Source organism: Somniosus microcephalus, chromosome 13, assembly GCF_052327205.1.
Source record: "Somniosus microcephalus isolate GS21.2 chromosome 13, FLI_Smic_1.0, whole genome shotgun sequence".
In the NCBI taxonomy this organism is placed as follows: domain Eukaryota; kingdom Metazoa; phylum Chordata; class Chondrichthyes; order Squaliformes; family Somniosidae; genus Somniosus; species Somniosus microcephalus.
In genome coordinates this window covers 187,450,849-187,465,489 of record NC_140999.1, presented here as the reverse complement: position 1 = coordinate 187,465,489, position 14,641 = coordinate 187,450,849, and the positions used below count along the sequence as shown (strand labels likewise).

Here is a 14,641-nt window from a genome sequence, read left to right as displayed (position 1 = left end):
ACGCAGCGCCGGGGGGTTCGGGCATAATTAAAGGGGGCAAAAACACCCCAAAGATTTTAATTATATTTTTACAGAACAACAACTTGTATTTATATAGCACCTTTAATGTAGTAAAACTCCCCCAGGCGCTTCACAGGAGCGATTATCAAACAACGTTGGATACCGAGCCACATATTAGGAGAGGACCAAAAGCTTTTAAGGAATGTCGTAAAGGAGAAGAGAGAGGAGGAGAGGTTTGGGAGAGAGGGAATTCCCGAGCTTAGGGCCCAGGCAACTGAAGGCACAGCCGCCAATGGACGAGCGAAAGACTGGCTACGTTGCGCTCAGTTTGGAGCCGGCCTATGATTATGCTCCGTGAGGTGTTCTGGTCTGAGCACGCTGGCTGTGTTGCCCCACCAGTGGGTCAAGGCCGGGGAACTGGCTCAGATCCCCCAGAGAATCCCAAAGGGTTTTTAAAACAAAAAGAAATTTGCTCGGGAGGCTGATGCACTATCAATAACTCAAAAGACTGAGATTAAGCGAGTAACTAACAGGCTTTTATTAACAAGAGAATGAAGGTGTGCCTCGAGTGGTCGACCGGTCCAGAATACAGAGGGACTGTGGAGCAGTCACCTTTATACCTGGACTCGTGGGAGGAGTCAGCCGAGGCATGTACACAGTGGAATACAAACAGTGGTTTACCACAGAGGCCGAGGCGACCATAGCTGGAGGTTGGGACCAATGTTCCCGTTAACTTTTTGGGGAGTGGGGTGGGGGGTACGGCTCCCTTTAAGGGGCTGCGCGACCCGTTCAAAATACCGTGTATGTGCGTTTTTTCTCATTGAAAAGCCAGCAAGCTGGCTGCACGGGAGCTCCAGAGAGCTGCCAACTTTAAAGGGAACATTGCTCGGGGCGCTCGGCAACCCAGCCCAAGGGTGAGGCGATGCAGGCGGGCACCGGAGATGTACCCGACGGGGAGAGCTCTCGCCCACCTGTCACATGGTAATGAAGCACCCCTCCACTGACCCTGCAAACTCCAGCAGGGTCCGCACTTGGAGGGCAAGCGCATGTTCTCAACTTGGGGATTTTCGGCCGCTAGGTTTCTGATAGTTCCAGGATAATGTATCAAAATACAAAATTTACAAGGCACTATTGAATTATTAAAATGGTGTCCTAGCTGTAATTTCCACTGTTAGTTCCTGGCCGGGGCATTTGCCTGTTGAGCTTTTGCCAATTCAGGAAGTGCCAAGAGTAGCCCTTGAGTTGAATTTCTAAACCGTGCGCAGTTGGTCCCTTGACCAAAAGCATTCGAGGGGAAACATTGTGTTAAAACTGGAGTGAGTACAAAGGTTCCACGCTTCAGGGGCATTTGCATTTACTGGGTCTTGCCTACCTTTTTCATGGGGAGAATGATCTTTGTGTACTCGCCCAAAAGTTCCCCTTTAATGAACCCAGCGCGATGAAGCATTGTTATCACCTTCCTTCCCCCCGGGTCTGCCTTGCTATTATTTTCCTCTGGCTGAGATTTCAGCCATCGCACAGCGCTAGAAGAAAGAAGGGAACGTCCTTGTGCAGTTGAACTATATTCTGAGTGAAAGTGGCTCGTTTTAATGGTCAGATGTTAATTAAATGCCATAAAGTGCAGTTAAAAGTGGGGAGAAATCTTGAGTGTGATTGCTTCTCTTAAAGTGACTTTTAAAAGTGCCGTCAGGATTTGCTCTCTGGAGCCAAGAGATAAAGTGCTTTTTTATACTTTCCCTCGTATCGCTCTGGTCCGCGAGGAACACCGATTAGTCGTGCTGATGAGGCAGAAAGTTCTAGGATCTAATAGGCACCGTCCTTTGAGAATCTGCACCGATCACGTCCTTCAGTACAGTTCACAGGATGCAAAAGCCATCATATTGCCCAGGAGCCCAGACCAGATGTAAAAAAAAGACGACTGCTGGCTCCACCGCCGCTTCAAAGCTGCTGAGCAGCAAACCCATCACCAGCGCCTATCGACACCGCACAACCCCTGAAGAATATATAGCTATGTAAAAAAAAACAATTTCATTCATAATTCATTCAATCTGCTACACTATGCTTTATATGCTCTTGCCCTTCAAGACCTCTTGAAAGGCACTGCGTACAGTTCTACTCCACTTCACAAATTGAATCACAGCAAGTCCCATTTAGAAGTAGCTTTTGTAGAAGTGCAGGTTTTCTGTTCCTCGCTCCAATGGGAATTGAGCCCTAGTCGACACAAGCTGTTAGTCTTAGAAGATTCCTTCTCTCTCTCTCTCCCCTCGAGGATGAGATATTTAAATTGGAGGCGTTAGCCAGACCGGGAGCCAATGTAGGTCAGCTGACACAGCGAGGGGTGTGATGGGTGGAACGGTGGCTCGAAGCCCAAGTCGGCATGGTGTTATCCTGCTGCCTTCTGAAGAGAAGGAGGGATCGTGTGAAGGCACAGGATAAAGCCGGGAGCTGGAATAAACTTCCATGGGTTCTCTGTTTGTTACCTGAGCATGCTGCAAACTTAGCTAGATAGCTGAACAAGTGGAAACACTTTCTGGGATGTCGAGAGAATGGGCTCACCAACAAGAGAACTCTCAAACACCGAAACCAACTAGGGTAAAAGTGAACTCTAAAAATGGTGCTTTCTAAATGGGCTGAAGAAAAGGGAAGCGAGTGAAGCAGCATTTTAAATATTGCATACAATTCAGCCCAACTGGTCCGTGCCGGTGTTTATGCTCCACACGAGCCCCCTCCCACCCGACTTCATCTAACCCCATCAGCATATCCTTCTATTCCACATTCTAACCACTCTCTGAGTGAAGAAGTTTCTCCTGAGTTCCTTATTGGATTTGATAGTGACCAGTGTTCCCGTTAAGCTGCTTGGCCGCGGGGTCATCTGCAAGGTCCCGCACAGGCCGCTCACCGTTGTACATACCGCACACGCGTTAAAAAAAAAAAACTGTGCCGCACAGGAGGCAGCACAGCTTACGGGGGACATTGTTAGTGGCTATCTTATATTTCGGAACATAGGAACAGGAGTAGACCATTCAGCACCTCGAGCCTGTTCAATTAGATATTGCCTGATCTGTATCTAACTCCATCCGCCCGCCTTGGTTCCATTTCCCTTAATACCCTCGCCCAACAAAAACCTGTCAATCTCAGTTTTGACATTTTTAATTGACCCCCAGCCTCAACAGCTTTTTAGGGAAGAGAGTTCCAGATTTTCACCACCCTTTGTGTGAAGAAGTGCTTCCTGACATCACCCCTGAAAGGCCTGGCTCTAATTTTATGGTTATGCCCCCTTGTTTGGGCTCTCACCAGAGGAAACTGTTTCTAATCCTTTAATCATCTTAAATACCTCAATTAGATCACCCCTTATTTATATTTTTATTCAGTGGCAACAGCGAGAAAATAAAACTTAACGTGTTTTTTTAAAATATAATTTGCAGTTGAAGAGTTGGAGCGTGGAAGAGCTGCAGAGAAGACTTGCCTCACTGGACCCCACAATGGAGCAAGAGATTGAAGAGATTCGCCAGCGCTACCAGGCCAAGAGGCAGCCAATCCTGGATGCCATCGACGCCAAGAAACGACGGCAGCAGAACTTCTGAGACTCCAGGGAGAGTTCTCACTACCAGGGCAATGTGCCAAGCTCAGCTTCACATACGCTCAAACCTCTGTGGAAAAAAAACATTATTTCCGGAGCACCGACACCCAGACAGACGCACACCGACACCCAGACAGACGCACACCGACACCCAGACAGACGCACACCGACACCCAGACAGACGCACATCACTCTCACTCTCACTCTCACACACACACACACACACACAGACCGACACACACACACACAGACCGACACACACACACACACACAGACCGACACACACACACACACACCGACACACACACCGACACACAGACCGACTCACACACACAGATCGACACACAGACCGACACACACACACACACACACAGACCGACACACACACACACAGACCGACACACACACACACACACAGACCGACACACATACCGACTCACACACACAGACCGACACACACACACACACACACAGACCGACACACACACAGACCGACACACACACACACAGACCGACGCACAGACCCCGACACACACGCACAGATCCCGACACACACACACACACACACACACACACACACACACAACAAAAAAAAGCCCACATGCCGTGGACTGTTACGGCACCTTGCCCCTCTAACCTCAGGAGCCTTGCTTATGGTTACGTGGCTGGTAAAATCCCGCCACCAGGATGGACATTGTTTTTATTTTATTTTTTAAAAGCTATTTTTCTAAAGTATTTTCTTCCAGAAGTCATCCTCGCACCAGAAAACCTTCAGCTACATACAGTATTTAATACAAACACAGAGGAGTCCCCCAATTAGTTGCTTGCAACGCTCGATAAAACTGCTATATTTCAGAGCTTCAGGGCAAACTCCCCCCGGCCCCCTCTCTCCGCGAAACCCCCTCCCCTTTACCAACACCTAAAGAAAGCCTGACTTTGCACAATGGACGGGACTGCTGAATCTAAGACATGGAATAGAATAAAAAGCAGGGAATTCCTGAAGGAGAGGGGGGCTTACTGACCAAGAAATTCTTTGTTTTTTCCCCCAATCTCACCTCATGTGTTGGCTTCTTGGCTTGTCCTCAGTTGTCTCCATAACAGACATTGTGTAAAACCGTCACTCGCAGGGGTGGCTTTTTATTAACAACCCCACCCAATGATTTGCTTTGTCTAAGAACATTTAGACGGTTTAGATAGATGGAACTTGCATTTATATAGCGCCTTTCAGGACGTCCCAAAACACTTTACAGCCAATGAAGTAGTTTTGAAGTGTAGTCACTGTTGTATTGTAGGAAACGCGGCAGCCAATTTGCGCACAGCAAGCTCCCGCAAGCAACAACGTGATGATGACCAGATCATCTATCTTTAGTGATGTTGGTTGAGGGATAAATATTGGCCAGGACACCTGGGAGGACTCCCCTGCTCTTCTTCGAAATAGTGCCCTGTGATCTTTTACATCCACCTGAGAGAGCAGACGGGGCCTCGGGTTAACGTCTCATCCGAAAGACGGCACCTCCGACAGTGCAGCACTCCCTCAGCACTGCGCTGGAAGTGTCAGCCTCGATTTTGTGCTCAAGTCTCGAGTGGGTCTAGAACCCATTTTACCTTCTGACCCTGAGGCGAGAGTGCTACCCACTGAGCCATGGCTGGCACCTTTACGTCCCAGCATCTCACAACTGGCAATCTCATCACGTTAACCCTTTGAGGGCTGAGTATTATTTGAAGCTTGAAACAGGCCCACATCTCTCTGGGTGTTGGCGCAATTGTCGTCGGCTTTGCTGATGGTGCTACCAAACGGAAGTGTCATTCCTCATAAAGTAGTGCTGAGGTACCAGTGTCAGCCACTAGATGTCAATAGTACCCCATTCTGTTGTGCAAGCTTCTATTAAGTCAAAATGGCTGTTCTCTTTGAGTTGGTACTTCCACATTCTCAGCCACTGGCTCTTCAGTTCTGTAACGCCCCACACGTAGGGAGACACAGTATTTAATAAATGCAAAAATGGTGAAAATTAACAGCAGATTAAAGTTAATGTTTTGGGTGGAACCCACCATCAGAATATATCCCAACTTCAACCTATCTTTCTCCCTCAGTTGCTGACTAAGTGTTTCTAGCAAATCGGATTTTCAGCATCTACGATTTCCTTTTTACCACAAATATTTTCTTAAATTGGTTGCTAATCTAGTTTTTGGAGTGGAACTTCCCCAGGCAATTAGCTTTGATCACAGATAGTAGAAATTAATAGATAAATTCAGTAATGGGTCTCCCAGTTCATACTTAAAAGTTATTAATTTTTTGACCAGCATAAATATGCCAAACCCCATTTACATTTCAATCTGACCAAACGTTCTTTTGGTTGGGATCTGCTGAGGCCTGGGAAAGTTGTAAGCTTTTAAAAAAAATAACACTCTCTATCGCTGGGATCGGTATGCCTGACTTCCTGCTGTTAGCTGTGTATCTGGGTGACCACAGTGTACTGTTATATGTGGTATCTGCTGGTTCGCAAGACACCACCTGTGACCGATCGGCACTGCATGACCTGCCATCATTTAATTGGCACCCTTGTCTTTAGATAACCCGCCGCTGCCAAAACGATTGTGGCCCCTGCTTGTACAAGATGGCTCAGTGGGTCAGTACCGTCGTTCTTGCTGAGCCGCGCGGCGGTCTGAAGGCCCCGCGCAGGCCGCTCGCCGGCTTTTCAATGGAAGAAACCACGCATGCGCGAAAATTTGAATGGGCCCGCAGCCAGTTAAAGGGGCGACGCATGGAAAAAAAAATGAGTGAACATTGGTCAGTACCTCTTCTCCTCCCCACTTACCTGTGGTGAGGCAGAGCCCAGGTAGACCAGAAGGGCCCCTAGTTGCCAGGTCTGTGCTGCATTTGCTGATCTCATCCAAGGTGTCGGCTGGGCTGCTTTGATGGGCTTCAGTGCCCTCCGGGGCCAGGCTGTCCTGCTCCTGTTTGCTATCCAGTGACCACTGCCGCAAAGCGCTGCGGGCTGTAAAGGAGACAGCGCTAGAATGCATGGTGTCTAAGAGCTCACGGGTGGTCAGCTAACCAGACCAACAGCTGAGAGTTATTTCTGTGCACTTTGTATAATGGACTCCTCGAGGGCTGCAGTGGTGTATGTGGTCGCTGGGTGTTTGGGGAAGGGAAGGAAAGGGGGCGGGGGATCTCTGAACAATCCATTGATGATTTGGCCAACACCTCGAGTGAGAACGCAATAGGCTTGGCCTCCCTCCCTCTGGCTTGTTGTGATGTCTTCCCTGGTCAAATAGTCTGCTGTCCACTAACCACGGTTCTGATCGACATAGTATTATTAGCAGCATCTGGTGGCAGGAGCTTGTTTCAGCAACTGACTGAATAGCGATGGTCTGCAAATGTGCTTTACAAAATGCACACTTTTAACTGCATTGGCTAATTGGGATTCACCCCTAGCATGCATCCACATTTATTTAATTCATGGCGAAATGGATTCTCACTGTTTGTGAGGGTTCCGAGCACTATTATAGTGCTGTATTTAGGACATTTAAAAAGTAGACTTTCACTGACAGTATTGAATGAACTGGATAGTGTTATATTATTTTCAAAATGTTGGAAAAATGCTTACTACACCACAATGGCTTCAACAGCCATAATCCAAGAATCAGTGTGTTCTGGCACAGTAAGAGTCCATTCAGCCGTCTAAGTGTGCCTGTGCTTTTCTCCTCATGAGTCTAATCCAATCGTACTCTCCTGCTTGCTTTCTGAGCCCTGTAATACCCCTCTGACCTGTGCATTATAAAGCCAGAGTCTCTTGTCACAAAAAAGGTCCTACCACAAGTTCTCATTGCAGCTAGAGTTCTTGCTCCCAGGCCCCCACCCAGTGATTGCACTCTCCGTGAAGGAATAGCACCTTTGGCCTCTAAAGGCGCTATACAAATGCAAGTTGGTGTTAATCGTCTGCCAACACTCGCTGCCTTAAGCTGACACCTGAAGGTTGGTCACTTGGGATAACGTGACAGAGGATGATATACACCCAACTAGGAACAGGAGGAAGCCATTCAGCCCATCGAGCCTGTTAAAGTAAAAAAAAAAGGAAGACTTGCATTTCTATAGCGCCTTTCGCGACCACCAGATGTCCCAAAGCGCTTTACAGCCAATCAAGTACTTTTGAAGTGTAGTCACTGTTGTAATGTTCTGTAATTCAGTTAGATCATGGCTGATCTGTATCTTAACTCCATCTACCCACCTTGGTTCCGGAACCCTTAATACCCTTACCTAACAAAATATCAATCTCAATTTTGAAATTTTCAATTGACCCCCAGCCTCAACAGTTTTTTTTGGGGTGGGGGGGGGGTGGAGAAGAGTTCCAGATTTTCACTATCCTTTGTGTGAAGAGGTGCTTCCTGACATCACCAATGAATGGCCGGGCTCTAATTGTAAGATTATGCTCCCTTGTTCTGGACTCCCCCACGCCCGCAGCAGAAATAATTTCTACCCTATGGAATCCTTTAATCATCTTAAAACACCTCAATTAGATCACAATGACTAACTGCACGTCAGTGCCTTCAAAAGACTTGAGGGGATGTGGGAAGGAGAGAAGGTGTGACTATCCTTCAGACAAATGAAGGAAATTGCTGTAACACCCCGAGTGCCTTGGTGTTCTGCAGGTGTGCACTTGTGATGTCTCCGTTTGAAACTCACCCTGGAACACCTTGCGTGCACGCAGCTGTCAACGTCACTTTTGTTAGATGCAGTTTGTCACTTTCTCCAAGCTGTGATGGGCAGCATCGCTCCAGCAGCGAGGCCCCTCGGCTTGTAATAAATAGCGTTGCAGGGATGACGGGAATAAGGATTAGAATCACAAAGCATTCTGTTTATAGAATGTCCCCCCCCCCGCCCCGAGTTTTGGAAATCCATTTCTGATGCACTGTTGAAGAGGCACCAACTGTTTACCCAGTAGCTATATAACAGTGTTTAAAATATTCCATTTTTTTTAACCCAGACACAAATTTGATTCCAAAATTGATCGGTGATGTGGGAAAATTTAATTTGCTACATTTTTAAGTGAATAGTACCTCCTTTAGTCAGATCTGCGCATTTATCAAAAAAAATAGCAAGCAATATCTGTTTTCAAGAGTGTACTGAGGCCCTGAGATAATTCCCTCGGGTTTATTGAACTGGATTAAGTGAATGTAAATCTCATTCCACACCTTTTAGCCTCAACGACAGCACAAAGTGGCTTTTGAAATGGGTAAGTGATGGGCAAATGGAGTTGGAATTGGACTTTCCCATTGCTTCTCATAGAAGTGGGCAAGAATCGTGTTTTCCTTTTGTTTTTAAAGTTGGTTGGCTAGCGTCATGTCAAGTGGGAAACGGCAAGAGCGTGGAGGGCAGAGTGAATTGATTGCAGCTCGAATTTAGTTGCCTGACTTGCAGCTTTACCATTTATTTTAGTGGCCGCTAACGTGGATTAAAGGCAGCTGGTCTGCTTTGAGCTAAACTCGAGTTCCAGACTCGAAGGCAGTTTACTCCTGATAACTCAATATTGTTTGTTGCGCTGAAAATTATCCGATTAATTTGAATTAAATATTGTGACTAAAATGGGAATTTCGTGCTTAAAATGTTTTGAATGGCCAGATCATTTGAATTAAGTGTATGGCTCCCATTTCTAGGGACATTCTTTGGTGAGGCCCTGGGGTAAGCTTGTAGGCTGATAGATGAACCCATTCTCACCTTCATCCTTCAATTTTCATCTCTCTGCTATTTTATTGTTAATGATGTGATCATTGCCTCTCTTAACTTTCCTCCTGTGTGACCTCAAACTGCAGATAGGTGGTCCTACAGCCTCTTCCTCCCTCCCTGTATCTTCATCGTGCTTAACTCACGACTCATTGCACTATTGTATCTCGTGCTCACTTTTTTTTAGGTTCTCAAAACTGGAACTTCTTGACCCTTTCAAAACTCAAGCTTTGCCTCAACCAGCCGCTAATATTTAATTGGCATCCTGCACTGTGGGCCCCCCCCGCCAGTTCCTCTAGACTTCCCAACAGAATGAAACAGGACTTGCTGGTGGTGGTCGGGGCTAAGGGATGGGTCAGCGTCTGAGAGAACCCTGATCTCAGCCCAGGAAAGTGGTTATTGAGCAGAAGCAAAGCGGTTCACCATAGGAACTAAGGGAAGATCTGAAGAGACCACCCAGCTCACTCTGATCCACCATCTCCTGGTACCTGGCTCAAAAAAATGGCATAGAATCATACAGCACTGAAGGAGGCCCATTATGTCTGTGCCGGCTATTTGAAAGAGCTATCCAATTAGTCCCACTCCCCTACCCCGCTCTTTCCCCCATAGCCCTGCCGATTTCTCCTTTTCAAGTATTTATCCAATTTCTTTTTGAAAGTTACTATTGAATCTGCTTCCACCGCCCTTTCAGGCAGAGCATTCCAGATCACAACAACTCACATAAAAATATTTCTGCTCATCTCGTCTCTGGTTCTTTTGTCAATTGTCTTAAATCTGTGTCCTCTGGTTACCGACCCTCCTGTCACTGGAAACAGTTTCTCCCTATCTAAAATTCATCATTTTGAATGCCTGACACAGACACGACAGGTCGAATGGCCTCCTTCAGTGCTGTATGATTCTATGCCATTTGTTTGAGCCAGATTCCAGGAGATGGTGGATCAGAGTGGGCTGGTGGTCTCTCTCAAATCTCCTCTTAACCTTCTCTGCTCTAAGGAGAACAATCCCATCTTCTCCAGTCTCTCCACATCACTCAAGTCCCTCATCCCTGCTACCATTCTGGTCAATCTCTGCACCCTCTCCAAGGTTTTGACATCCTCCCTAAAGTGCGGTGCCCAGAATTGGACACAATACTCCAGCTGAGGCCTAACCAGTGTTTTATACAGGTTTAGCATAACGTCCTTGCTTTTGTACTCTGCCTCTATTTATAAAGCTAAGGATCACATATGCTTTTTTAACCGCTTTCTCAACTTGTCCTGCCACCTTCAGAGACTTGTGTATGTGAACCCCCAGATTCATTGACATTGATAGAAACTTGGACACAGAAAGGCGTGGGGGGGTGGAGAAAATGGCTTGCGAAGTAAAGGGGGCGGGGGAGAGCACGCGCACTCCAACTTCAAAGTCTTTCACTGTAGACCTGTTCAAACCATGGCTGGAGTGGGACAACCAGATTATTTAGTCCAAAAAAACAAAATACTGCGGATGCTGGAAATCTGAAATAAAAACAGAAAATGCTGGAAATACTCAGCAGGTCAGGCAGCACCTGTGGAGAGAGAAACAGAGTTAACATTTCAGGTGGATGACCTTTCATCAGGAGCTGATGTAGTCACTATATCAGTGATTGGCATGTGCCAACTGAGCAGCTCAGCTCCAGGGTGGCAACTCGCTTGCCTGCAGCCGTTTTTATACAGATCTCCGCTTGGCTCAGTTGGAGCCCTCCGGCTAGCTGCCGGTCTTCTGTCGAGTGCAGCCGAACACTTTTTAGGCTGAATCTCTCTCAATGCAGTAACAACAACAATTTGCATTTATACAGCGCCGTTAACGTAGTAAAATGTCCCAAGGAGCATCACGGGAGCGTTAGCGAACGAAATTTGACAGCGAGCCACATAAGATATTAGGACAGGTGGGTAGGTTTTAAAAGAGGTGGAGAGGTTTAGGGAGGGAATTCCAGAGCTTAGCAGATGAAAGCACGAGCGGAGTGATGCATGAATTCCTACATCAGTGTGTGTTGGGGGGGGGGGTGCTTAAAATAACCGGGGAAAGATGCTTTGAAATTGCAGACTGCCAGTGCCAAAGGCACAAGGGTTTTGCTCTCATTTCAATGTGTTGACTTCCTTAAAATGTCAGTAGTGACTCATTCTTAGACGCTGTCTGAAACCTGGAAGTACTGTGCTGTCTATGTTTCAAAAGTGTTATTGTGAAATGCAAGTCGAAACTCACTGCTGTGTAGATGGATTTGGGGAGGGGAGGGGGAAGAGACTGAATTAAATTCAAATTGGGACCATTTGAAAGTCCATTTATCCAAATCAATGAGACTTCACTATTCTCTGCTTAATTAAAGCGCTAATACAAATCCTGTGTTGCTGAGTCCTTTTCGTAAAAGCACTGACGTTAATATTTTGACTTTCCAATTTAAAAATTAAAACTGAGTTTCAAAAAGATGTATCATCACAGCAGGTTCTGATGAGTTCTGGAACTGAGATCAAATATGTCAGTTTTTTTTTTCCTGTGTGCATATATTATACAAAATGGTCAATTTAGATGTGTATGTTTGTGGAACAAAAAAGAGTTTGTAAATTTTACTGTCTTTTTATTCTGATTAAATGTTGCAGCCACTTTGTTCTGTAAACCTTGTCTTACTATATTTGAGAACGATAATGTCAATTAAAAAAAAATGTTGGGAAATGTATGAAGGAGTGTTTCCTAATCTGTTAAAATGCACCACTTTGCACTAAATGGCTTTTAGTTCTTGGAGACCACATTTATTAATCTGTGCCCTGACCTCTGCGATACTGGGCCACACAGTCTAGATGCTTCGCTTCTGTCCTCAGTAGGACAAGGGCAGCAGGTGCATGGGAACACCACCACCTCCAAGTCGCACACCATCCTGACTTGGACATATTTTGGCCGTTCTTTATCGTCGCTGGGTCAAAACCCTGGAACTCCCTATCAGCACTGTGGGAGCACCTTCACCACACGGACTGCAGCCGTTCAAGAAGGCGGCTCACCACCACCTTCTCGAGGGCAATTAGGGATGGGCAATAAATGCTGGCCTTGCCAGCGATGCCCAGATCCTGAGAATTAATAAATAGAAATGCATTAGATGGCATCATTCGAGGTTACCAACCGCATCTCTGGGCTACGAAGTATGGAATATTGGCCGCGGTCATGATTGCTGTCTATTAACCCCAGCTGGAAAGTGACTGTGTTTGGGATGTCTGGTAAGGATCCAATTGGGCTGGAGTGTGAGGTTCCCACGGTCGTGTAACCTGCCACATAATCTCTAGCTAGGTGCACGAGTGAAGACTGGCCACCGTAGTTGAGGGTATCCAAGAGCAGCCAATGTAGTGCGGCGTGAGTTAGTGTCGTCAGGAGCTGGGGCAGAATGAATACAGTTAAAATGACCCACCTTCTCTCTGCTGCCTTCTCCCAGCTCATTGCCCCATTTGTGGTGACTGAGGTGCAATATTTTTTCTACCTCCTTCCTGTAGGGTACTTTCCCTTTTCATAGGAACAGGAGGAGGCCATTCAGCCCCTTGAGCCTGTTCCTCCATTCAATTAGATCATGGCTGATCTGAATCTTCACTCTATCTACCCGCCATGGTTCCGTAACCCTTGATACCTTTACCCAACAAAAATCTGTCAATCTCAGTTTTGAAATTTTCAATTGACCCCACCGCCCCCCCCTCCCCTCCGCCCCCCAGCCTCAATAGCTTTTTGGGGGAGAGAGTTCCAGATTTCCACCACCCTTTGTGTGAAGAAGTGCTTCCTGACATCACCCCTGAACGGCCTGGCACTAATTTTAAGGTTATGCCCCCGTGTTCTGGACTCACCAGAGGAAATAGTTTCTAACTATTTTCTTTGTCCCAGAGCAATTATAAGTGAAGCCTGCACTGCTCATTTTGCTTTTCTCATTGCTAAACAACAGACTATATTGACACTAAACCATTTTCATTGCTCTAAGGGGAAAACTGAACATGGTTATGATGCAGATGCAATACAAGAGGGGCACCGATTGTAACGGAGACCCAATACAAGAGGGGCACTGATTGTAATGGAGACCCAATACAAGAGGGGCACTGATTGTAACAGAGACCCAATACAAGAGGGGCACTGATTGTAACAGAGACCCAGTACAAGAGGGGGCACTGATTGTAACAGAGACCCAGTACAAGAGGGGCACTGATTGTAACGGAGACCCAATACAAGAGGGGCACTGATTGTAACAGAGACCCAATACAAGAGGGGCACTGATTGTAACGGAGACCCAATACAAGAGGGGCACTGATTGTAACAGAGACCCAATACAAGAGGGGCACTGATTGTAACAGAGACCCAATGCAAGAGGGGCACTGATTGTAACGGAGACCCAATACAAGAGGGGCACTGATTGTAACGGAGACCTAATACAAGAGGGGCACTGATTGTAACGGTGACCCAATACAAGAGGGGCACTGATTGTAACGGAGACCCAATACAAGAGGGGCACTGATTGTAACGGAGACCCAATACAAGAGGGGCACTGATTGTAACGGAGACCCAATACAAGAGGGGCACTGATTGTAACAGAGACCTAATACAAGAGGGGCACTGATTGTAACGGAGACCCAATACAAGAGGGGCACTGATTGTAACGGAGACCCAATACAAGAGGGGCACTGATTGTAACAGAGACCCAATACAAGAGGGGCACTGATTGTAACGGAGACCCAATACAAGAGGGGCACTGATTGTAACAGAGACCCAATACAAGAGGGGCACTGATTGTAACAGAGACCCAATACAAGAGGGGCACTGATTGTAACAGAGACCCAATACAAGAGGGGCACTGATTGTAACAGAGACCCAATACAAGAGGGGCACTGATTGTAACAGAGACCCAATACAAGAGGGGCACTGATTGTAACAGAGACCCAATACAAGAGGGGCACTGATTGTAACAGAGACCCAATACAAGAGGGGCACTGATTGTAACAGAGACCCAATACAAGAGGGGCACTGATTGTAACAGAGACCCAATACAAGAGGGGCACTGATTGTAACAGAGACCCAATACAAGAGGGGCACTGATTGTAACAGAGACCCAATACAAGAGGGGCACTGATTGTAACAGAGACCCAATACAAGAGGGGCACTGATTGTAACGGAGACCCAATACAAGAGGGGCACTGATTGTAACGGAGACCCAATACAAGAGGGGCACTGATTGTAACGGAGACCCAATACAAGAGGGGCACTGATTGTAACGGAGACCCAATACAAGAGGGGCACTGATTGTAACGGAGACCCAATACAAGAGGGGCACTGATTGTAACGGAGACCCAATACAAGAGGGGCACTGA

General features: G+C 46.7%; 1 protein-coding gene across 2 annotated transcripts in view; it reads left to right on the top strand.

Moving 5' to 3' along the window:
- LOC147108892 (serine/threonine-protein kinase 3/4) overlaps positions 1-11,988 on the top strand; it is a 187,928-nt gene extending 175,940 nt beyond the window's left edge. For both annotated transcript variants that reach the window (XM_086005841.1, XM_086005839.1), the window contains one exon: positions 3,426-11,988. In XM_086005841.1, the coding sequence (XP_085861967.1) occupies positions 3,426-3,584 (159 nt within the window). In that variant the 3' untranslated portion in view covers positions 3,585-11,988. The remainder of the gene's footprint in view (positions 1-3,425) is intronic.
- The last annotated feature ends 2,653 nt before the right edge of the window (positions 11,989-14,641 follow it).